The sequence below is a fragment of the Diadema antillarum genome, unplaced genomic scaffold, assembly GCF_040938485.1.
Source record: "Diadema antillarum isolate AM-2024a unplaced genomic scaffold, OU_Dant_1.0 seq00001870_RagTag, whole genome shotgun sequence".
In the NCBI taxonomy this organism is placed as follows: Eukaryota; Metazoa; Echinodermata; class Echinoidea; order Diadematoida; family Diadematidae; genus Diadema; species Diadema antillarum.
Window position 1 is genome coordinate 738,332 of NW_027272539.1, and position 26,183 is coordinate 764,514.

The 26,183-nt window shown below is 38.0% G+C and overlaps 1 protein-coding gene across 1 annotated transcript; it reads left to right on the plus strand.

Annotated features, from left to right (window-relative positions):
- Positions 1-1,533: 1,533 nt before the first annotated feature.
- Positions 1,534-24,762, plus strand: LOC139712880 (cornifelin-like). The gene is made up of 5 exons (XM_071624660.1): positions 1,534-1,667; positions 17,635-17,695; positions 19,756-19,846; positions 21,895-22,034; positions 23,252-24,762. Exons 2-5 carry the CDS (start codon positions 17,645-17,647, stop codon positions 23,357-23,359), a joined length of 390 nt encoding a protein of 129 aa, XP_071480761.1. The 5' UTR covers positions 1,534-1,667; positions 17,635-17,644; the 3' UTR covers positions 23,360-24,762.
- The last annotated feature ends 1,421 nt before the right edge of the window (positions 24,763-26,183 follow it).

Consider the following 26,183-nt stretch of genomic DNA (forward strand, 5'->3'; position numbering starts at 1 on the left):
AACTATATTACGAATACCGCAGAATACGTTTATTTACATCGGCCCCAAATTTTGGCATTCTTTAGATAGTAAAATACGACGAATTCTCAGTTGGTATTCATTCAAACGTAAGATTAAAAATTAACTTCTTTTGCAACGTTACACTCTAGTGATAGTATGAATTAATATGATTTAGCAGATTATTTGAAATTATTAATACTGATAAAGATTATTCAGCATGATTGCAGAACAGGTCCACATTGTACCTTTTTTTTTTAGTCTTTTCTTTGATATTTCTTTCCTCTTGCAGCTACAGGTATACACCGTCATTGATACTCTTGTCCCTAGGACGGTCTTTTTGGTGTTTTCTCCTTTTTTCTTTTTCACTCTTCTCCTTGTTTTGTGTGTGTGCAGTACTGTGTGTGTGTGTGTGTGTGTGTGTGTGTGTGTGTGCACGCACGTACGCTTAATCCAGGTGCGCTTGCGTGCGTGCAGAGTTTGTGTGTGTAAGTGTATAACAGCCTGTGTTTGACTTTCTTTATGGGGACCTAGACTATCACAAGCATTTGTTTCTATGTATAGGTTACCGCCACACACAGTTTTATTTAGGCCTATCCGTCATAATATGTCATGCACTTGAGAATAATTTCAATCGATTGTGTGCCATGTAAATGCTATTTATATAATACTGAACTTAAAACTTGCAATCTATGTGTTACTGTACATTGTCATGGATGGGTGTTGTAAACACAACACTGTATGGTTTGTGTGGAAACTTCAAAATCAAATGAAAATCCCAACTGTATTGTGACTTGTGACAAAATTTTACATTTGAACTGCACATCATCCGGTTCGAACTGCCGCAGTCTAGAGTTAGGTGAGCCCGAATGAATCGGAAGAATGTATCTCATATTATGATGTTAATTGTTTTATTGTTTTTAAACATATCAATGTATATCGGCTGCCAAACTGCGCAGTAGAGCTAATTGTGCTTATTCCCTGATGGCATAGCATAAAACTTACATAGAAATCATTATATGTAACGCAGGTGGTTGTATTACTAGATGTAGTACTGTATCCAACGAAACTGTTAAATTGTTCAAAATAACCACACAGCGGTGCAGTGCCATAATATTTTTGTGTATACAGTATTTGATGAAATAGATGAAAACTGGTGCAATTGTAAAGCCGTGTCATAAAGAAATGAGATGAACTGAAATAAAATGAAATAAAATGAAATGAAAAGAGAAGAAAGAAAAGAAATCTAATCACATCACATCGAATCAACAGATTAGGAAAGTTGGACAGAAAACAATGGTGATCAGTACGCAGCGCTGTGTCTCAATAACATGTCCTTGCCTAGGCCGTGTGCTACAAGAGCATGATAATTATCAGTCAACTCCGGAATATGTGTGAAAGGAGAAAAAACAAAAGAACAACAACATCGTTGTTCCCGCGTTGTTGCAGCTGAGACTGCGTGTGCTGTGCGGACACAAAGTGCGCTGACAGTTTTGAGTAGTGTTGTATACCTCCATGCATCCACACAAACGCGCAGGCGTGCTAGTACGAGTCCAGCAGTTTGTTTTTGGTGATCGTCGAAAGCGCAGCCCCCTGTCGTAAGTTCTTGCCTTCATCAAGGTGTGTATTGCCACTTACTCTCTCCTTTGACGCTCTGCAGCTAAAGAAAGGTAAAGTTCAATACCTCCTCTCAGCTTCACTCGTGACAGTCTTGTTCCGTACTATGTGCTGTATCTGGCCCCACACTAAAAAATCCCTCCCCACCACTCTGCTCTGCATTTTTCTCCTCTTTCATCATGGGTGGGGCCATGACTGTGAGGTCTTCCCAACCCTCTGAGCTCTCCCTCCATGATCCTCCAGCCGCCCAAATTGTGCGGCATGTTCCCCCCATATACACCACCATGTAGCGTAGCTCCGGAGGAGTCTTTTATCATTTTCTTGACTCTTAGTTACTCTCCTCCGTATATAGACACAATGGTAGAGGAGGGGATTCCGTGAGTGAAGCAAGATTATACTAGTCTCTGCGGAATATATTATCCCTGACGACAAGATAAAACCGATCTTTCGGTCAACAAGTAAAGTAAAACCACCTGGGCCTGGGCTCTCAAGTTCCTCAATCTTTGACAGCAAACTTTTCCGTCCGTTTCCATAATGTCATCTTCCAACCATCAAAATGCATGTGTCTGTGAGCTGAGTCTGCTGGGAATATGTTAGTGTGTACCTCTATAACTATTATGTGTAGTTGTGGTTGTATACAAATCTTGATATGATTGCATAAGTGCATAGCATTGCCTTATGTGTGAATAATGTATAATTTGTATATTTTTGTGTGCCTGTTTTTTGTACGTCTCATCTTACATTTTCATCTCCACTATTTTAACTTGAAATTGAAAAGTAATAACTTGTATAGAAACGGTTGGCGGGCAATTTTTGTACCCAGAAAGTGAGAAAGTGACTGCTTGACGGTGACGATGATCAATATTGATCTGGCTGGTCTATCAATGTGGTAGACATGGGATATATTATTGCACGACCATGACTTGCACCAGCTGTGGTTTTTCTCACCTAAACCTAGCAAAGCGGCCTGACACAAGGCCAGTATAAAAGCAACAGACTTGTGTGGAGTATAGGAGGAGGCCTCCATTGCTCCAGTGTGTAACCATGGCGCTATACTGTTGCAGCTCCATGGACAACAGTCGGGTCTATCGCGATATCGTGCATGGGGGATTTGGGCGTGTTGCTCTATCAGAGCTAAAACCGGGAGGTGCAGGAATTTCCACTTTGCTGCGCTGCATCAAACTTGCTTCACTTTATAGTATTGGTGGAGATGAGGATTGGGCGTTGAAAGGAATGGTATAGTATTTGGTGGAGATGAGGATTGGCGTTTAAAGGGATGGTATAGCGTATTGGTGGAGATGAGGATTGGGCTTTTAACTTTTTGCGAGACACCAAGAAACCACTTACTAGTACGACATAGTACAGAGCATACCATTTTAAAATGAAATCAAAGCTTATTAAGTTGATGAATATCGGTTTTGAAATGGTTGAGACATCCAAAAAAAAAAAAAACACACCGAAGTAAAACAAAGCGAGTGCAATAAAAGGTGGGTCCCACCTTTTATTAGGATTGCTCCGTTTTTGGTATCTCAGCCATTTCAAAACCAATTTTCATCGAATGAACATTAAGTTCCACTTGGAATTACATGTTCTTTCATATTTCATGAGAGGTTTCTCACGTTATCTCGTTCAAAAATGTTAGAAATCTAGACTTAGGTCTTGACCAAAACTATATGTTCCCTTTAATACTTAAAACTTGTATAATCAGGCTAACCCCGGGGCGGTCGCAGTTAGGCATAATATATCAGGCATACCAGCTCACCTCCCTGGGCATACACACACGCGCTTTCACGGAAACACAGGCAGCTCCCTCTCGTCTTCTTCTTTTTCTTCTTCTTTTTTCTTTCTCAATTTTGCCCCTCTCTCTTCTGTCTGATGGTGATGGGAAAAGCAATCGACAATCCTCCAAAATATGCAACTCTTCTTCATGTGCTTTGAAGTGCCGATTAGCCTAGAAAACCCTCACAGCAAGTTAAGTGCCTACACCAGGGCTCGACACTAACGGTGGCCCGGTGGTCCGGGGCCACCAAAAATGAAAGTCGGGCCACCAAATTTAAAAAAAAGGGCAAATTTGGTGGCCCGCCTCGGGCCACCCAAATTTTTTGAAAAGTATGTCAATAAATTCGTAACTTTTTGCGCCAGAAATTAGCAGTTCAATTTCTTTAAAGGATGGATGGAAAGGACTAAATGAGTGATAAGGTTTATTTATGAGGGTATAAGTCAAACTTCCTTGACTATGATAAAACTTTAATTTTTGACTCATTAAAAAAAAAAAAAGCACTTTTAATGTTTTTTATTGTTTTTTTTCGGGCCACCAAATTTTTCTCTCGGGCCACCAAAAATTTGAACTTGACGATTTTGGTGGCCCCATCGGGCCACCAAGCAAAAAAGTTAGTGTGGAGCCCTGCCTACACACTGTCCAAAGTCACCGGTACAATAAACAGAACCATTTCAACCGGAAGAGACCACTCGTATGATATATCATGCCCTCCCTGGACTGTGAAGATAATGATCCGCCTTGCGAATTGGAAACCACCTTAGGGACTTGAGCACATCAGTTCAGATCAAGCGGAAACGCGAAAATGAATACTAGTATAAGAGGGTGACGATTGGGAACAATGATTTTAAATTACCACAGACAAGTTTACCCGATTAAATATCTGTGCCATTTTTTTTTTTCGTGCAGAAGGTTATTTTGAAAAAATAAGGAAGGAATGTCTAACAAAAAGACCGGTAACGCCAAATTTGGAGTGAAATATTGGCAGATTTGTTATTGTGGTTTCACGATAAAAGGCGGAGTCCACGGATGGGTTATTCAGGTATGTAGCCTCATCAAAAAGTTTGTTGACTTTATTCAGAACCCCCCCCCCCCCCAAAAAAAAAAAAAAAGAAAAGAAAAGAAAAATGTGATGCTCGTTAAACAAAGCGATAATTCGTATTTCACGCCAAGATTATTAAATCGTATTCCACTGAAAACTTGTGTCTGTCGGGCGTTGGCCATCACAGCTTACGTTTTAATGGTCCACCCATTCGCGATGAAAGTCTCATAAATCCAATATCAGTTTTCCAATATCACAACATGCAATCATAGGCCAATGTTGTCTTCAGCACTGCTGGTAATTAGCGAATGTGACGTGTAGGCTAATGGTGAGGTGAAGTGTGTCAGGGTTTACATGTAGGTGTTCATGCCAATATTGTTGAGTATATCAGTCTCGGACGCGTTTACACAGCGAAACACAAAACAAGCTTATTACAACGAAGCCTATACAACTCCCAAACCATAGCAGGAAATTATTCAAGGACACGGTTATAGATATTATGATAACATACGAAGAGAGAGAGAGAGAGAGAGAGAGAGGTAGATAGTTAGATAGATAGATATGTAGATAGGTAGATAGGTAGATAGATAGGTAGGTATAGGTAGATAGATGGATATAGAAATATAGATAGATAGATAGATAAGGGATGTAGATAGATGGATAGATAGATAGATAGGGGATGTAATTAGATAGATGGATTGATAAATTGATAGATATATAGATAAATAGGGGAATATAGATAGATAGATAGATAGATATAGATAGATAGATATAGATAGATTTTATAGATAGATAAATAGATAGGGGGATATAGATAGATAAATAGATAGATAGATGTACATGTACATATAGGCCTATATAAATAGCAAAGGGGGAAGCTGGGGTATGGGAAACGGAGTGATTTAGAAAGGACAGCTTAGATGGCAACGTGTCGCTGTTTTCCATTGTATGTATTTTGCTAGCCAACTTCGAACTGTCCACTTCACATTCGTGTGTCTTAGCATACACACAGGAATACATCTCGTATTTCTTTAGTCTTGTTTTCCTAACTCACACGCGTATGTTTTGATAGAAAGCGATTTTACATGCGCCACTGCTTACGCCATATAGCCGTCGTGTCGATAGCACGTAGCATTCCTTCCCACGCCCCCACGCCTATGAAACCCATGGAGCTACTATAGGAGCTCTATGTATATTATATATACTTACTGACTTCATGAATCTCTCCACTTTATTACTCCATTACAGTTCGCAAATTGATCCAATCATCCAAGTCTAACATTTTGAAATGTTTGGAAACGAAACTAGCTGCATCATTCGAAAGCCGTATCACAAAATGCGATGTTGTCATTCAGCAATCTGTCTTCGAGGAAAAGCAAATCAGATTTAATTCAATTTGTCGTCGATTTTGATGAATTGTTGAATCATAGTTTGTGTTCTCCTTGTACATAATGCCACAGATTGAAAGCATTAACATCAATGGAAATCCGCTAATATCGTGCAACATAATATTATGGCTGGATTTCCATTGTTTTGGTTGAAGTTTTGGTGGGAATGTTCTATTACTTTTAACGAAAAGTGAGTATCCGCCTTATGTGTCGATGGTAGAGTAAATGCCGTTTAAAGGGAAGGTATAGTATTGGTGGAGACTTTTGATTGGTGGAGAGGATTGAACTTTTATTTGTTTTTTTTTTTGCGTGATAAGGAGAAACCACTGATCAAAATATTACAGAACTTGCCATTCTAACAAGAACTCAAAGTTTATTTGATGAAAAATCGGTTTGAAATGGCTGAGATATCCAAAAACAAAGTCAAATAAAGCGATCTCCTTGAAAGGTGAGTCCCATGTTTTATTTAGATGCTTTATTTTGGATATCTAGGCCATTTCATAACCAATTTTCCTCATATAAACATTGAATTTATCTTAGAATTACGTGCACTTTCAAATTTTATGAGAAGTTTCTCATTATCTCAAAGGAAGAAAAAAGAAAGAAAAAGAAAGTAGGAACCTGAACCCAGGTCTCAAACTCTATCATCTCTTTTAGCAAACCTTTAAATATCCGAAATTGTTTGGCGGGTTGTCCGATTTAGCTCAACTTTCACCGATCAAATGCATGTATTATTCACCTGTTGCTTTGAAATGCTGGCACTGTGCCAAGGGAAGACGTCGCCTGTATCTCCTTCCGGCGTGACCTCGGCTCACATGGACCTAGGTCCATGCAGGGCAGCAGGGAGGTCACCTCCCTGGTCCATGCTGGTATATATAGACCTTGTCCTTAGTAGAGGTCGGTGTCGAAATTGCATGGTTCCCATAGCCTTTAAACAAGGCCGTCTCCCTGTATTGTGGTGAGCGTATGAGAGCAAACGAAGCGAGCTCACGTACTGAGTTTGATTCGATCGCTCGTCAAAGCCATCATACAGAGAGAGGGCCTTGACAAAAGGCTACATGGTTCCTTCAGAGAGGAAACCAAAGTACATTTACACATTACCTGCTTGTTAACTCACGCCAGATTTCATTAGGAAGTAAGTATACAGTATAGGACGCCAAATATGCGTTACATTACAAAACGTGAAGGAGAACTCTTTTGTTTTCTTTTGTTTGTTTGTTTGTTTGTTTGTTTATAAATCACTGCGCATGCAACTGACAAACTACTGATTAGGAATATTAAAAGAATGGTACTGGTATCGGTTGACTTGAGGATTCAGCTGTAAACTTTTTGCAAGCTACTAGAAACCACTTTTTGTAATATACGAGCATTTTGTGATTCTAGAAGAAATTTAAAGTTTATTTGATAAAAAAACAGTGGCGGATCCAGAGGGGGGCGCAACCGGCGCACGCCCCCTTTAATTTTTGTTAAACACAAAAGAAATAAAAAGAAAAAAAAATGAAATGAAACCCGGAAGTGGCACCAGAAATATTAGTTAGCCCCCTCCCCCTTTACAGAATTCCTGGATCCGCCCCTGCAAAAGGGCTTTGAAATGGCTGAGATATCAACAAACAAAACCAGCTTTTATTAGGATTGCTTCGTTTTGGATATCTCAGCCACTCAGAAACTGATTTTAAACAAATACACTTTGAATTCCTCTTAGACCTATAATGCTCTTCCATAGGTCATAAAACGTTTCTTATTATTATGAAAAAAAAAGAATCATCAAAAACGTTGAAGACCTGAAGCCCCATCTCAACCGAAACTGTACCATCATTTTATATTGTCCTCAAACTTTCACTGATGTGTTCCAATAATCTCGCTGCTGTCACTCAAGCCACATTGCTCTTTGGGTATTGGTTTCCTTTAACTCTGCACTAAGTTCACTAACCGCTGTAAGTAGCGGATCAAGGCTTTCTATCTTTGCATGATGAGAAAAGTTTAAACTCACAAACTTGGGTTTATATTTCACGATCATTATACCATAGCTATACAAGCATCTAGCAAGAAACCTCTGAATATAAGTTTTAACTTTGTACTAGCAGCGTAGAAACAACAAATAAGTTTGTGTGTGTGTGCGTGTGTGTGTGTGTGTGTGTGTGTGTGTGTGTGTGTGCTTTTGTTTTGTTTCTTTGTGACGTGGCGCCAAGCTTCTCATCAGTGGCTTTTGATTCTGCACGAGCATTTGTATAGAAAAACCTGATAGGGGTGATCTACTCGGCACGCACTCTTAAAGGGATAGTAGTTTCAGTTGGGATGGTGATTTAGGTTTCAACTTTGTTTACGAGATACAGAAACCAATTATATGGAATATTAAAGGACAAGTCCACCTTCATATACATTGGGATTGAGAGAACACAGCAATATTGGTAGAACACATCAGTGAAAGTTTGAGGAAAATCGGACAATCCGTTCAAAAGTTATGAATATTTTAAGTATCTGCGCAGTCACTGCTGGATGAGAAGACTACTATCGTCAGTGTATGATGTCACATGCGTACAACTATAATAAGGAAAATAAAAAGAGAATTTCACAAAACTTTACTTTTTGAATAAAGTGCACATTTCTTCGACTTGCTACTGACGTATGTTAAGGGTAATATTATTCCCCCTGCCTTCTGAAAGAGAGAAGTCGAGTGTTCTTTTGTTATGCGAGAAAAATGGAAATATGTTGAATTTTCTTTATTCTTTCTTTATATTGTTGTACTCATGTGACATCACAAGCTTACTTAGTCTTTTCATCCAGCCGTGACTGAGCAGAAACTTCAAAAATTCATAACTTTCGAACGGATTGTCCGATTTTCCTCAAACTCTCAGTGATGTCTTCTACTAATATTGCTGCATTCACTCAACGCACATGTCTATGAAGGTGAACTTGTCCTTTAATTAAAGAGCAATTCAATTCGATAAATTTGTTTCATTTTTTTTCCAACAAAACACAATACAGACTAAATCAGGAATTATATCTTAAGCATATTATAGGGCCTAATTCGACTTTGCGAAGGATGAAGGATATACATATACCGGCTAAAATACAAAGTTATGCTTCAGTTGAGAAAAAAAAATGAAAGGGGAACTAATATGCTTGCGTGTGTAATTGAAAACCACTGAATTCGTAGAGGTACTCAATTCAATTCAATTTATTTGTTTTCATTCTTTTTTTTCAACAAAACATATCATGTTTTGTTGAAAAAAAAAGAATGAAAACAGATAAATCAGGAATTATATCATAAACATAATACATGTATCATACATTCGACTTTGCGGAGGATAAATGATACAGATTAAGATATATACATTCATACCGGCAAAAATACAAAGTTATATGCCTCAGCTGAGAAGAAAAAAGAATTTAGAGGTGCAAAAATCATGCTTGTATGATTGTGAACCAGTCAATTCTCAGAGGTATTCACAGCTTATTTGACGAAACGCGTTTTGAAATGGCTGAGATATATAAAAAAAGTAAAACAAATAGGTCCTATAATTATTAAAAGTTGGGTCCCACCTTTAATTCGGACCTTGTTTCTAGATATATCAGGCATTTAAGACCAATTTTCGTCATGTAAACTTTGAATTCGTCTTAGAATTGTATGCTTTTTGATATTTCATATAGGCCTATGAAGTTTTTAATTATCTCGTAAAAACTTAGAACATGAATTGCCAACTCAGCCGAAGCTATATCACTGCAAAAAATATGAAAAATATGAAACACCGAGCTGGTGTTTAATTTCCGGTGCTCATTTATGGTGCTAAATTGACACCTCCGGGTGTCATTTAAAAATTTAAAATTGTTTTTGGAATAGTTTCTTAGTTACTGTTCTTCATGTTGATTTTGAACTTCAACAAGACAATAAAGAATTTTCCGATAAAGTACTTGATTTTAAAAAAAAGAAAGGTGTGAACACTTCTACACCATAGTAACACCAGTTGGTGTGGTCTCATAATTGAAGCTGGACGGGTGTTCCATTGACATTAACACCAGCAGTATCAAATCAACACCATGCGGTGTCATTATAGTATATTACATTATAGTTTTTTTCTGTCGGTGAATTAGCAACCACAAGGAATTAATACAACGGCTATACCGGGTCAGCTGGTACGCAACGTATGGGCAGGGAGGTCACCTCCCTGGTATGGGCAATTACGATCCTTTTATACTTGCAATAATGTGGGTGTAGTATTCACGCATGACTTTGTTTACGTGTGTTTGTTTTTTACTGTAAGGTTAGAGAGCTGGTATGGGATTTGAGGTTTCAAAATGTCTCGAAGACGCAGTGTGTTGTTTCCTTTGATCCGTATAGAATTCCATAATTATATTAATAGGGATGGCATAGTTTTGGTTAAGATGGGGAATTCATATTTCAACTAAGAGGAATTAGTTTCTTTAATGAAAATTGGTTTTGAAATACCTGATATGTAGAAAATAACGAAAATGAAGTACAATGTATTGTCCTAAAGAAAGGTGGGTCCTAACTTTTCTTAGTATACATACAGCTGTAGTACAGGTGACCGGATTTACCATAGTATTATTTCTGTGGATGTTTTTCTAAATAGCTTGGCAGTACGATTAAAATTTTCATAGATAACTGTCATGTTGCTTGACTTAATGGCATAATCTCATATAGTGGTCAAAGTCGTTTCTCTGTTCCGTATAGACTTCACTACAATATGATTTACGTGATAACCCCTCATATCAATCGGTTTTGTGTGTTTGGCCACTTTACCGAGAATAATGATAATCAAAGTGTATTGCTTATAGTGTAGGCCTATCATGATCCTTGTTTTATCAGAGCGAAATTCCATCCTGGTATGGCTTTGTATAAAACAGAAAAATCAAAGAAGCAGATCAGTGAAAATTTTAAAAAGAATAAGACACATCCCTTCTAAGATGTTATTACATAATTATCCTTTTCACTCCTGTGAATAGAAATAATTTCGTGTGATTGGAAAAATTTGTCAACCACCAGGTATTCTTTTTCACATTATTTACTATTCATTCATTTTTATTGTACGGTAAAAATCTGTCTCTCTTGAAAAAAAAAAAAGCATTGGAAACTTTTCATCGCTGATATTACATACTCAGATAATTTCGTGGCGATGTTGCAATCTTTCAACACACGGATATTGCATTGGCTGGTGTTTCGGCGGAAATCCTAAAGTGGGTCGCAAAGAAAAAAAAAAACAAGTGAAATTTCAGACTCGTTAGAGGACCGGTGAATAATGGCAGGTTCAGACAAGCAGAGGGTTGGGAAAGGTAGGCGGGGCCGACTGGGGGGGGGGGGGGGGGGGCGGAACGGATGAAGATAGTGCAGGCTGATTTGGACGGAATGCTTTATGATAAGGTAGACTGATAAGCTTTCTATACCTATCACATCACTCGCCTTTAGTTGTATGATACATTATGTAGTGATGATTACCATTAACACGCATTAACCTGTTGCGTACTTTGGTACAGAAACCCCCATAATTTGATTACTCTCTCCAAAGTCTCTGGCACAGAGGGGATTTCTATACCAAAGTTCGTTTTTTGTGACCATCGCATTGTATATATACTGGAACCCTAACACTTCTCAAGGCAAACGCACTTACGCAGTGTCATAATCCAGCATCACTCCATAGTTCATGAGCAGGTTCAAGTTATTTTCCCCTGCTTATCTATTAGATAATCAATAGCACAAGGGTTATTACAAAGTGAATATAGGGATGAGATGTCAACATACGTTTAAAATCATAAAGCAGAGTACATTGTACGTATGATGAGAATTATTTGACTTTGATTTAAAAAAATGATAGGTCTATAGGCCAAATATATATATATATATATATATATATATATATATATATATATATATATGTATATAAATAAATGACAATCTTTAAGACATATTCAATATTCCGGTATTTCATTTGTTGTTGCTGCTGTTACTGTGTGTTTGTGCGTGTTTGTGTATTTGTTCGATGCGGTAAATTATGTATTTTTCGTTCACGAACTATATATATAACATGATTTTATTGTCTGCGCCCATACATACTACATCCCAATTCCATAGTGTGTAGCGTGCATCCTGTTGTATCAGGGCGGTGAGACCACCCTGGGTTACACATGTACGCTGTGCATCGACAAGATACGTGATAATATTCTCATTTTATCCTCAGTATAATATAGCGAACACCTGTGCATTGAAAACGAAGCAGATTGGGGCAAACGTACACTGCAAGGGCGGTGCCGCCTCCCTTGTGCAAACTTAAATTATACAGATGAACTTGGGCGGAAATAAAAGGACAAAGAAATCACAATAAGCTCTAACCATTATAACCAGGATGCGTGGGTGCATCACAAAGGAAACCGGGGGGGGGGGGGGGGGGGGGGAATGAAAAGCGAAGAATTTGTGTTTGAACATGTGGAAACTATTTGCATATAACTGTTTCCTATAACACAGTTAACATCTCTGGCTTCCCGCATATTTTCATTTGTAAGAGAATTGGCCATGCGGAGCCGTGTCTTTTGTGAAACATAGAGGAAAGAAGGAAGAGAGGGAGAGAAGGAGAAAAAAAGAAAGAAAGAAAAAGAAAGATAGAAAGATGGAATGAGACATAATGGGCCTAATGGAATGCCAAAGTTTCAACATTATTTTCACCGAACAGTGAAATCGATGGTGCATGACCACAGTGATAATTGAATCTATATTCCGGCATACTATACCTGAGCTCCCCCAGAAAATGACATTACAAAGTCACAATTCTCTCACTTATCAAATTAGAACACACACACACACACAAATATGAAAATCATGCCTTTTTTCAGGTATAACTCTTGTATAACTGTTATAAGCAACTAAAAAAAAAATAATGTGATTGGTACTTGTGAATGACGTGCAATGTGAATGGGTTTTCTTGTCATGTCCAAACCCCAAATGGAAGCTGAAATTCAGTGAAGATTTTGAATGATTTGAAGATGGGTATCATGTATACAGGTCAACCCGAAGGGAGACTTGTGGAACCGTTACCATGGTAACATCACTAAGACCAGGGACGTTACGTCACACCTGCTAAGATCCCGGCTTCGCATAGTAACATGTAGACCATTACAGTCCCGAAAGTTTTCTTATGTCGCGTTCGATTTTCATGAAACCTTTATGCCTTGAGTCAGCTTTGACTTTGCTCATTGTGTATGCAGATTCCAAAATGCATAGGGTCTCTATGAGTGATTCGGTGCTCTACACTGAGGAGATAGGCCTACCTCTTTGGGTGCATATTTTGCTATTTTGATTTGACCCCGCAAGTGATAAACCATTCTGTACGATCTGATGGCTTCCGCAGATTTTCATATAGGCCTCGAGGGAACCGGAAATTTAACTGGCACACAAAATGATGCGTTGATCCGTATAACGCACAATAATTGATTGCCATATCAAAACTTGAAACAATGATAGACGAACAGGAAGGAACCACACTGCTCTGTATATCCAAACCTAATTATCATAAGTCGCAGTACACCTACATAGATTGGTACACACGAGAGGTTTATGTGCTTTAGTTTTTGTGTGATTTGACATTGAAAACAGACACTCCCACATATATGTATTGTCAGGTATTTACATTGTCACGTACCACCAAGTGGAACCTCCACAAAACACATTTCTGCACTCACATTGTCATTCAAAAACAAAATGAGAAAGAAACCCAAATGAATATAGGCCTTTGTTTATTGATTAAAGGAAACCCAAACCCAAAGAGCAATGTGGACTGAGTGAAAGCAGCAACATTAAGTAGAACACATCAGTGCAAGTTTTAGGAAAATCGGACAATCGATGCAATACTAAAGTAGTCATGAATTTTTAAAGTTTTGGTGTTGAAGCTGCTAGATGAGGAGACTACTAGAGGTTACGACGTATGTGTGGACGACAATATAAAGAAAAGTCCACAAAATTCAATTTTCTACCATAATGAAAGAGCACTTGACTAACCGCTTTCAGAAAACGGGGGGAATAATTGCTCCCCCTAACTATGTCAGTATCATGTTGATGGAATGTGTAATTTTTATAAAAACTCGATTTTTTTATGGAATTCCCTATATATTTTCTTGCTCACATCCCTCGTACAAAGAAAGAAAGAAAGAAAGAAAAAACAGCAAACCAACCAAGAGTTTTACGTCTCTTAAGAACGTTTCGGTTTCAAGAGACCCTTTGCCAAATGGACTCCACCGCGTTGACTTCGTCGTCGCCGCCTTTGCCGAAGGCAAAAACCACCTTAAACTATACTAGTTTTGGACGTTGAGGGCGTCAATATCCTGAATAGCGAAATACATGTAGTACATGACAGGCAGAGGGTCTGGAAGCCAGACTACCCTCCACCCTTAACAAGAACAACGATTAAACCTTAAAGGGACTGTGCAGTACTGGTTGAAGTGAGGATTCAGGTTTATAACATTCCTAGATGAGATAATGAGAAGCCTCAAATGTGAAAGAGCATTATATTGATAACATTGATTCAACGTTTATTTGATGAAAATTGGTTTGGCTGAGATACAAAAGAAAATAGAGAAGATTATAATAAAAGGCGACAGGCCACGCCTTTTATTAGGATCTCTTTGTTTCACCTTGTTTTTGGCTATATCTCAGCCACTTCAAAACCGATTTTCATCAAACGAACTTTTGATTCCCCTTAGAATTGCATGCTCTTTGACATCTCATAGAGTGGTTTCTGAATAGGCCTATCTCACAACACGTTAAAAGCTAAATCCTCGCCTCAACCAGAACTGTACAGTCCCTTTTACAAGAGAAACCAAACCAAAAATCAAAGGGTTCAGAAAGCTATAAATGAAATTTGCATTTATGTGCTTGTGTACCAGTTTCCTGTCCTGTCATCTGCACTTTTTTCTTCTATCATGAGCTCGTCAACGCTTCCTGCGTGCTAAAATGATCTGCAACTAACCGATTACTGTCCGTGTTGCAATCGACCACAAACTAACTAACCTTGATCATATCCTGTATACTGTATGTAGATCCTTGTCACCCCCGCCCACCCCCGAGACACGAAAGAGAGAGAGGGAGAAAGTGATCGGTAGTCGAGGGGGGGGGGGGGGGGGGTTGAGAGAAGAAAAGAATAACAAGTTGCAACACAATCGTGACAGATTATCGTCCTTCACTCCAGAGCGATACATAGGACTACTTTATTTCCGATTCCTCTATGCCGTAGCATAGGTATAAGACTAAGTCATGTTATGTTATTACACACATACACGCACACACACACGCACACACACACGCACACACACACTCACACACACACACACCCTCACACATACACTCTCACACATACACCCTTAGCTCACCTCCCTGCGCGCGCGCACACACACACACAATAGGCCAGGGTGTGTATTATGCGTGTTTGTGGAAATAAACTATTCTGGGGAAAAAAAAAACATTAAAACTCTAAAAGCTGAGAGCATGTAACTTAAAGGGATGGTACAGTATTGGTGGAGATGAGAAGTGGGCTTTTAACTTTTAGCGAGATACATCATGTACCAAGAAAACACTTACGAAATAGTACAGAGCGTACCATTTTAAGAGGAATTCAAAGTCTATTTGATGAGATTCGGGTTTGAAATAACTGAAACATCTAAAAACAAAGTAAAACAAAGCGATCCTAATAAAGTGTGGGTCTCACACTGTATAAGAATCGCTCTGTTTTGGATATCTCGGCCATGCACTTCAAAATCAATTTTCATCAAATAAACGTTGAATTCCACGTGGAATTCCATGCTCTTTCATGTTTCATCTCTTATTGCAGGTGGTGATGGTTGGGTTTAGAAGCATTTCTCCAGCAACGCCCGGTTCTTGTTTTGTTTTGTTCTGTTTTAGCGTATAACATGCGATAACTTGCGTGTGTGCGTGCGGAGGCGGGGGATTTGTTTTACCAGGGACCTGAAAGAGCGCCCCCCCCCCCACCACTCCCTGCGTGTGTTTTCGGGCAAGTTTACATTACTGATGAGTGGGGATATGGAGGTACATAAGCCCGACCTTTAAGACGGTTGACCCCGGGGAAGCGGAGCTATGTGACCTCTGCCGCGACGCCCCGAAACTATAGACTCTTTCCCAGTCACTAGTGTTTATAAATGCCATCAAGCGTGTACATTATTCCAGGCTACACTGGAAGAAAAGGTTGGAGGGCGTCTGTTGTTTCAGGGCAAGATTTAATCACTGTCCATCAAAGTACTTTGGTTTCAGAGAAGCACTCGATAACACTTACATGGGGGAAACTCTCTCAAACGTGAAGTGCGATTTCCGTGAGTGAAGAGAAAAACCAATCGAAACAAAACTGAAACACGCAGTAAAACCTAGAAAAAAAATCGGACAATAACAATTCTGCCCATAAGATACGCTTTGTTATAGTACAGAGCAGTGGCAGAGAAGTTTTTAGGTTGCCGAGCACAAACAGTGAAAATTTGATCATAATCGTATGAAAACCAAGGAAGTTACGAACTCTATACAAGTTTCGGTAATTTCAACTAATGTTTATCCAATTTTCATCAAATTTTGACTGTTTTGCTCATAGATTCTTACTTCTCCTTTTTTTTTTTTTTGGGGGGGGGGGGGGGGGGGCGGTAGAATTATGTTTACCTGCCCAGAATATTCCTGAAGTTTAACATGTAGTACCTAGAGTTTCTGTAACGTCTTTCTCGCACACTAATTGAAAAAAAAATCCTCTTGTGACGTTTGTACGTGAGCAACAAAATTATTCTCGCACAAATGCAAGGACTTATACTTCCTGGTTAGGATACTATAATGATATATGAATAGCGTCCATTCAAGCTAACGTGACGCAGAGCGCTTTCAAATATAAATCCAAGACCTGCAGATTATAACAATTATAATACTGTTTAGCAAAACCAGGGGCCCGTTGCATAAAAGTTACTATTATTGTAACTTTGCCATCCAGTGGTAACTTCCATGGAATTCTTGATTTTGATTGGCTGTTGAGTATTGTTACCATGGTAGTTACCACTGGATGGCAAAGTTACCACAATAGTAACTTTTATGCAACGGGGCCCAGTTTCTGTATCATCCATTCTGCACTCACACAAATAAGAGAAACTCTTCTTATTAAAGGAGGCGCAGTAGGTTTATCCACGTATTTTATATGATATACCCTTCTTGTCCGTTAATAGAATCACAGATACCAGTTCAACATCTTGTATTCAACAAAAATGTGTAAAAAGTGGAGCGGCTTTTGAATCGTACGGAATATCAATGACGTCTGTTCAAAGGCTGATTAATTGGACTCCTTTTTTGCCACCGTTCCGATGATTCATCCTTGTTTTTTTTTTTTTCATTGGGTATAAATTTATGTAATAGAATATGAATCCATATATATATATATATATATATATATATATATATACATATAATTATATATATATATGTATATATATATATATATATATATATATATATATATATATGTGTGTGTGTGTGTGTGTGTGTGTGTGTGTGTGTTTTACAGGGTTAAGATGAGATGACCAGGGGAAGTGCGGTTTCAAGGTTTTTGAACATTGTTCAATGTAATGAGTATATTTATTGTTTGGAGGGTACAAATGAGATAGGGAAGTGGTAGATTTAAAATGTTTAGCTTCTTTTTTTTTCACAATGCATCCAATAAATTCACATACACGATCATATAGGAGAAATCTGAATCGATGTCAAAAACTTCATCTAAGTTGTTTTTGTTGTTGTTGTTCTCTCCCCCCACCCCCCTCTTCTGTCCATCTCACAGACTTATCACCATGACAACAACCGTTGTGATGCAACAGCCAGTAGCCGGCCAGGTGATTCAGGTAAGTTCAGGTCTGCGGTGTCCCTTGCGATAACCCTTATCGAGGGAATACAACTGCGCTTGCTCCAGGTTCTCCAGCACGTCCAACGCCAGAATCGAGAACGCGTCTTCCACGGATTTCACGTCCCCCTAGATTCGGGACATGAGTGACGTCATCGCGTGGCGCACCAATTATTGCTATATAGCCCGCTGGCGAATATTTTTTGCTGGATGGGAAGTGGCCATGACGTCATAGCAGTACGTCGTGAACGGCGTGCACTAAAAAATCGAAATGGGTGATAACACCGCGGAGATAACAAGTGGACTCGCAGCAATTTGGAACCGCTCCTTTACGAGAAAGGCGTCCACGTCCACACAATCGAAAAGTTCCAGTTGTGAATTTGCAGACATTCGCTATTCTTTAAATTTATTTACTCTGCCGTCCCACCTCCCTGCTCTGCCCAAGTTGGCATGACGCAGCAGCCTATAATGTTCGTAAAACGTGCAGCTGCTTTTTGCACCATGGGTAGATAGATATGTGGATAAAGTGTCTTCCTTAGATATACAGATGCTTTGATAGTTCTTCTTATACTTAAGGGAAAGGCCTATCCAGATATTATGCTGCTTTGCATGAAGACCGAAAAAAAAGATACTAATCATCATAGTAGATCAACGATTTCTTTTGGGGAGAAATCAGACAGTATACCCTGATACACTAAAAGGTTATTTTTGATTTGATTTGATTTTTTTTTTAATTTATTTCTGCATTCAGTCAGATACAATTTAAATACAAATTTCAAAAAGTACAAAGACAAAGAATAGCAAGTTCAGTGAAATAAATCGATAACAGTACACAAATAGATACACATAGGTGATTGCATTGAGGAGTGTATATTATACACAAAAACATAGAATAGAATATACAGTATTTTTCAGTTAATAACAGAGATCATTGAATGCAGGAGACCACTATCGCAAGCGATTAAGCTTGAAATGATTAAGCTAAAAGGTTATGAGGTAACGAAATCTAGGGAGTAAGAAAATTGGCAACTGTGTGACTTGGGAGGTGTGACTTACACCTACGTATTGAGCAGCTCTCCGTAACTTTTCTACACAAAACCATCACTAATTTTTATGTTCATGAAATGAAGAGTTTGTTTGCAAAAACCGATAAGTCCATATTTGTCAAATGGAGATATTTGCGATTAAAGGTCAAGAAAAATAAAGAGAATAATAAGAAAATTTTTGCTTCTTTTGACCATAACTTCAAAAATATACCTTTATAATTAGTGACCAATATATCATTTGAAAGGTTTTTTTTTGTACTTTATGACAGAGATCGTACTTCAAAATCTTCAAAAATGGACTTATCGGTTTTTGCAAACAAATATTTTTATTCTAATTATACATGTACCAAGAACAGATGGGAACAAAATATTTCTCTTGAGAAAAATCAAACTTTGGTATACAGGCAGAATAGATCGCTGCTCAACAGCTACGTTACTCAAAATTGCCATCTTGTCTTGCTTTCTAAACTGTGACAGTCAATTCATAACTTTTTTTGGGTGTGTCCGTTTTCCTGATATTTCACTGGTCTACTTCCGATTTACATCTTTTCATTTATATATCAGGTAACTTCAAGGGATCGTATTGGTTGAGATGAGGATTCAGCTTAGAAACCACCTTATAAAATGTTAAAGAACATGCAATATTCTGACAGGAATTTAAAACTTATTTGTTGAAAATCGGTTTCGAAATGGCTGAGATATCCAAAATAAAGTAACACAATGCAATCCTAATAAAAGGTAGGTCACACCAGTGCTTTTGTTAGGATCGCTTTGTTCTCGATATCTCGGCGATTTCAATACCAATTTTGAAATTCTTTTGGAATTGTATGCTTTTCATAATTTTTTCATAAGAGGTTTGTCTTTATCTCTCACAACGAAGGTTGAAAACCTGGAGACCCATCTCAACCAAAACTATGCCATCCCCTCAATATCAGAATAGCATTCTCCTTTAGTGTGAATTTTGTGTCGTTGTTTTACCTGATTTTCCCCTCCCCCTTTTCTTTCGAACTGGCAGATGACCACGACGTCGAACCCGCTGATGCCCCGTGGTGTCCCGCGTGATTGGAGCACGAGTCTTTTTGACTGCTTCAGTGACATCCCTGTGTGTAAGTACACTACGAGTATACTGCTGCCACCGGAACTATTAAATGTTATTACAGTGATACGTAAAAAGATGGGAAAGGATAAACTTGCATCACCTAATTAAAAAAAAAAACAAAACAAACGTAATATGTGTCCTGGATAAATATATCAATTGTTACAGTTGGATTGACACTAAAACGCTTAGATTTGTATACTGGAGGTACTGAGAATTCAAGATGTACATTGACTAATTAGATTGTTGTTTGATAGTTTTAACAATCACTAAAAATTGTACATAGAATTCTTACTCTTGAATATTAACTTGTTCACTGTTAGTATTTGTGAGTGTTTCACTATTATTCTTCCCATGTGCTAAAAATAGTTAGGACCCAGTACCTAGTATTGTATGATTATCTTAATATGTTCATTGTATGTTTGTTCGTCTGTTTGTTCTTGTGTTGTTTTGTTGTTATTGTTTTTCGCTCACTTCTTTTCCAAATTACTACGGCACAAAGACAGTTGCAGAGGCAAAATTAATGAGTACGACTAAATCTTAGGATCGGTTCACTTTATTTCTCGTAGTTTCAGTTAATCTCGTTTGCAGTCCTGTTTGTGATCTGCTGCGAAGTGGATTGTAACCTACAGTGTTAGTAAAAAAAAGTGTCAAGCACGGACCTGTCACGCGTGATTAAACACTGAACACATTTGTCTGGATATTCCAAGTGATTGTGACGTCATTAATAAGATATTGCGCCATTTCTGTAGGTGAAGCAATTATCAACATTACGGCCATCGCAGCTCTCCACTGTGAACACGCACGTATGATTGTTTATTTGGCGCTTAGCCTGGAATTGTGTAGGGTCTCATACCATTATTGTCCTATCGAGAAATGACGCTTAAAATCTGACATTTTGCCAATAATGATATCATAGTGTGTTTTTGTTTTGACTTTGTGGAAGGACAAAAAAAAAAAATGTGAATGCGTGAGCACAGCCAGCTCATGCAGGCTGGTATCTATGCAGTTTCGATGTGCCGACGCCCCACTGTCTGCAGGGGAAAAAAATATAACAGCAGACTCTAGAACGTAACACGTGGTGTGATTCATTGCGCTTGGACCTGTATCGGGGTTCTAAGAGAGATAGTCATCATTTATTTTGACAGTTTCCTCAGAAGTAGTGATGATTAGAATCTACAACATCAACAACAGCTTGCTGATACCATTGCATCCCAAGTCGCAATTGACAGATTTCCCCGAAACTTACCCGTTTTTTTTTTTACATGAAATCTTAAAACAACCACCACCACCAACAACAACAGCAACAACTTTTTGCACTTTTGCATCATGATGGTTTTGAGAGGTGAAATGGTTGATATCGACCATGAACTCTTAATTAGTTGTTATGATATTTTTGGTCCTAAACCTATTACCAGTGAGGTAGTGAGCATCGTTTCTAGCTAATGTTTGGCAACATGAGTTGCAAAACATTCTGTGAGTAGAAACGATCGGATCTTGTTTCAAAACTCCGGTAGTTTCAATTCTGTAGCGAGGTGTTCTTTATAGTTTTTTCAACACTCATTTAGTGTTAGATATTTGGGCATTTCCTGCAAAAGGAAAGGGGAGACAAAATATTCCAATTTAAAATCTGATTGGCAGGACAGTGTAACCTCGTTAAAAATGTATATTGGGACCATCAAAATCAGCTCTTTGTTGTATCAGGTGTCTTGTAGTATGATGGTAAACCTTCGACCTCCTTACATAGAACGTCCTTCCAATTTATTATTGTTTTTTAATATGTTTATTGATTTCAACTATTGGCATACAAATATAAATCATTTCTATAGTTATGGTATACAAATAACACAAGCAATAAAATAACTTTTGCGAGAAAAAAAGAAAACAAAGAGAAAAACAGTGTGGCTATTTAGACCTTTTCATCCCTCAATTAACGAGTTAATAGGCCTATATCGTAACCTCCTGTAGTACGTGGTTAACAAATTCTATATTTTGCAAAACTCACTTTTACTCTGCTTTAATTTGTTCGTTTTTTGTGTCTATCTCATTTGGTACCAGGTCTTCTGGGCTTTTTCTTCGAGCCGTGCCATCTTTGCTGTGTGGCTACTGATATGAACGAGAACTGTTGCACGGCCGTGTGTCTGCCTGCCCCACTCCTATCGATGAGGGCGCTTCACCGTGGACGACACAACGTGCAGGTACGTCATATTTTGTTTTTCTTGTTGTTGTTCCAAGATAATGTTACGTATTTTCAAAGGCAAATTTCATTTCATTTCATCTTCCCACCATTAATATAGAGGTACCACGACGAATGTGTTTTTATTTTTTTTTTCATTCCTTATGATTTCTATTGGTCAGTTTACATGACGTAATCTGACCATCTGAAGTAGGCATGACGTCTTCGTCACTTTCGATTTGAAATCATCACCTCTTTTTGCATGATTGTAACTTTGAAGTGTTGAGGAATGACTATTTTTCGTCAAGACCAATTACAGACGTAGGTTTGATAGGACATTATTCGTGTCATTATGAATCACTAAATGCATATTATGTTTAAGTATAAAATAAGACACACACACAACATGCGAAAATGATTGATAATATTGACATGACAAAATTCAATCTTTTTTTTCACTTTTTTAGCATACCCACAGTCAGTTCGACTTCATAGTAATTACCTTTACTGTAATTCATGATAGATACAATCTCGTAATCTATTGTGTGCCCTGCATGTGTGCCACGGACCTTCGACAATGAAGTTTAACGTTTACATGTACTACACCTTTCTGTGCAAATCTGGACTCAATGCATACAGCTAGAGAGTTAAACATGACTCCAGCATAGTTATGATGCAAAAGACTCTCGTTTGCCTGTTCTGTTTGTATAATGTGTCTGCTTTTATGTGTTTTTCTTCCTGTTTCTGTAAATATTGATGCAGTGCACTACAAGTATGCGGAAATGTTATGGTCGTATACACAGTCATCACTGAAGCTTGTTTTCCCCAGCATAAGAATTGTCAGTTTCTATTTTCATTAGAAACCCCACTCCCATCACTGTATGATTTTTGCTCGGGAAAGGAAATGGAGTTTTGTCAGCATGAGGCATGCCATAGAACATTATAAACATAATGTTCATGACACGACATTGTGGCCCTAAGAAATTTTTACTGTATCGAAGCTTTGGTTAAAATTATCCGTAGCTTTTCCCCTATTTTCCTAGCCTTTTGCAAAGGCGACTCACAATTGACTCTTTACTTCATTTTAACACCATGAATCTTCCAAACCCCAAACACCCCTCCCCACCCCCTCCCCCTACACCTAGTACTTCCTCCCAATACCCGCCTCCCCGTAAACTACAGAAATAAAACTTGGTTCTAAGTTTGGTCATTATTGTTTCATTCCCCATGTGCGCGTAGGGTACACTGATGAACGACTGCTGCACGTCCACTTTCTGCGGGCCGTGCGCGCAGTGCCAACTCCACCGCGAGGTCAAGGGTATCAAGGACGGACGCGTGCAGGCGTAAGAAGGTCACGACCCTGTGCACCAGGTGGAGGTCAGGACCTGTCGTGTGATGGCAACATGGAACCGGATCTGTCGATAGAGGGGGCTGCAGTCATTTGTCTCAATAGGCTTTGTAGTGTAATTTTGGACGTTCTGCGTCTCTTTCATATTATGCTGTATGTTGTGCCTTACCGTAGTTTTTCCAGGAACCTGAGGTGATGTTGTAACTACTGCGTATTCGTTAACATGGGTTTGTAGAGCAGAATCAGGTTTGTAATATTGGCATAAACGTTTATTCACAAAAAAAAATATGCACATCCGAAACTTGCTTGTATATAAAAACAAACAAAGACTGTAGCTGCATTTTTGTAGATATTAGCCGCCTTTGTAAAGAGCTGAGGCAATTATGACTACTAGTAGGCCATAAAAGTGGAAGTTTACCAGCACCTTCAGCTTTCTTCATTTATTATTTTACCTAATTTCGGGGAGTATAGTTAAACTCTGTAGTCATTTTCAATCATTATCAGGGATGTTCGATTTGCAGACGCTACTTGAAGACAGGCACTATCGTCTTATAAACCATGCTGTTGTGAAAAGTCAGTTCTTTTTATTTGCAAACAGACAAAAAAAAAAACCATTAAAACACTTTTCCCTTTGAAGAAATAGATGTTTTGGAGTGGTGTCTAAAGCTAAAGTACTGGGCGTTAATGGTTTCTTATTACTAGCGTTGTTACAGTGTACAGGGAGAGAACATGTACAGCTAACACTATCATATGATTCTGTAGGTCTAATCTCGTGTGTTCTTTATGTAAACTACTGTTTTAGATCTTCTTCATAATGATAAACTCAAATTTGATAGTCTTTGCATGAGAGATTTTAAGTTTTTTGTTGTTCCTACGTTTGTTTGTTTTTGTTTTGTTCCTACGTTTGTTGTTGTGTTTATTTTTTTTCATTTTGTGAAGGGGGGGGGGTGGCTATTACTTAGCACAAAGTTTAAAGAAGGAATACTGCTAATGTGCTGAAATAAGCTTTAAAAGGAAAGGAAAACTTACAGGTATTTAGAATCATTGGTTTCGTTCGTCCATGTTCTTGCTGCTGAAGTATAATAGGCATAAGAAAGACTGTTGATACATGTTTGGCATGAATCTAAGGTACTTTTGATACCTTGAGCAAAAGTTTGAAAAACCATCATGTCTTAAAGTTTTTACACTTTGCCACGTACTTATTTGATGAAGTACAATTTATGTGTTTTTATTTTTTTTTCACTCTGTCATTCTAAGTATGTGAGTTTATGTCTCATTATATTGTACATAATATGCTTTTAGAAAAGGGTAAAAGTAAAGTCACAGACTGTTTTGTTTTCGTATCCAAACTTAAAGTAACTTTTTTGATAAAATAATACAGAGGCTTTCAATAAAATTAAAACTTGTGTCTGTGTTTCATTTGTCACAATTGATTTTAAGGTCATGGTAGATGTACGACAGTAACTACAATGTATGTATTCAGTGGTTGTGTCTGTAAAAATGAGCAAAACCGTTCCTCGTAGTTGATTTTTTTTTTAGTTTTCTGTCATTCTTTGACCAACCGTAATTATCAACAATAATAACTCATAATAATTTTTAAAGTTTTGGTGTTGGAATTGCTGGATGAAGAGACTACTAGGGGGTATGATGTATGAGAGGACAGCAATATAAAGAAAATATGAATTCCTCCCCCCCCCCCCAAAAAAAAAAGATCATGAAAATTACACATTCCATCAACTTGATACCGACATACTAAGGGCAGCAATTATTCTCCCTGCACTCTGAAAGCGGTTATAGTCAAGTGCTCTTTCATGATACATGAAAAATCAATTTTTGTGGAATTTTCTTTATACGTATTTCATTTATATTATTGTCCACAATACGTCATAACCTCTAGTAGTCTCCTCATCCAGCGGTTCCAACGCCAAAACTTTAAAAATTCATAACTTTTGCATCGATTGTCCGATTTTCTTCAAACTTTAACGGATCTGTTCTACTAATGTTGCTGCTTTCATTCTATCCACATTGCTCTTTGGGTTTGGGTTCCCTTTAAAGTACACTGCTCAGCGGCGTACCTGGAGGCTGCAGCTTCACCGGTCCCGACAAGAGAAACTGTAGGGCGCCATCTATTGGTTCCGCACAGCATATTGAACAAATGCATCACTACTAAAGACAAAGCAAAAGTTAAAAATAAGAGTAATACACTTGTACTATAATGGTAGTGTGAAAAGAAAATTATGAGCCATCAAATCTTGATATGAAAGATTGAATACAAATTTTACAAGAAAACAATACTCATGATTTTCGTTTTACGTTTAAATGTAAATTTTGCTGGTAATGTGACACTGATCAACTTCTAAAGTAAATGTGATCTGCATAGTATTTTATTTCATCTTTTTTGTATTATTATCATCATCGAATCTCAGAACATGCCATTGTGAGTAATTCGTACTCTGTATTTGAAATGCAGTACGTGCATTCATTACTGAAAGGCATGACACTTATTCCCTTCTGCACTAAATTCAAATTCAAGCTCAAACTTTATTTTTCACTTTTTCCAACAGAATGTACAAGAAACAATATGATACATTTGACATGCGAACCGTTGATAATATACATAGTCAGACAGGGATAACAACATGTTCATGTCTACATGTTTAGTCCAAAAAAAAAAAAGAAAAAGAAAGAAGAAGAAACAAACACTCTGTATACACTCTGCGAAAAAAGGTGGAGGTACCCACTCAAAAGACTATGCTTGTATCATGTGGGTATACCTCTGAGGGAAGGGGGGGGGGGAAATAAGGGAGGATGAAAAGCTTACAA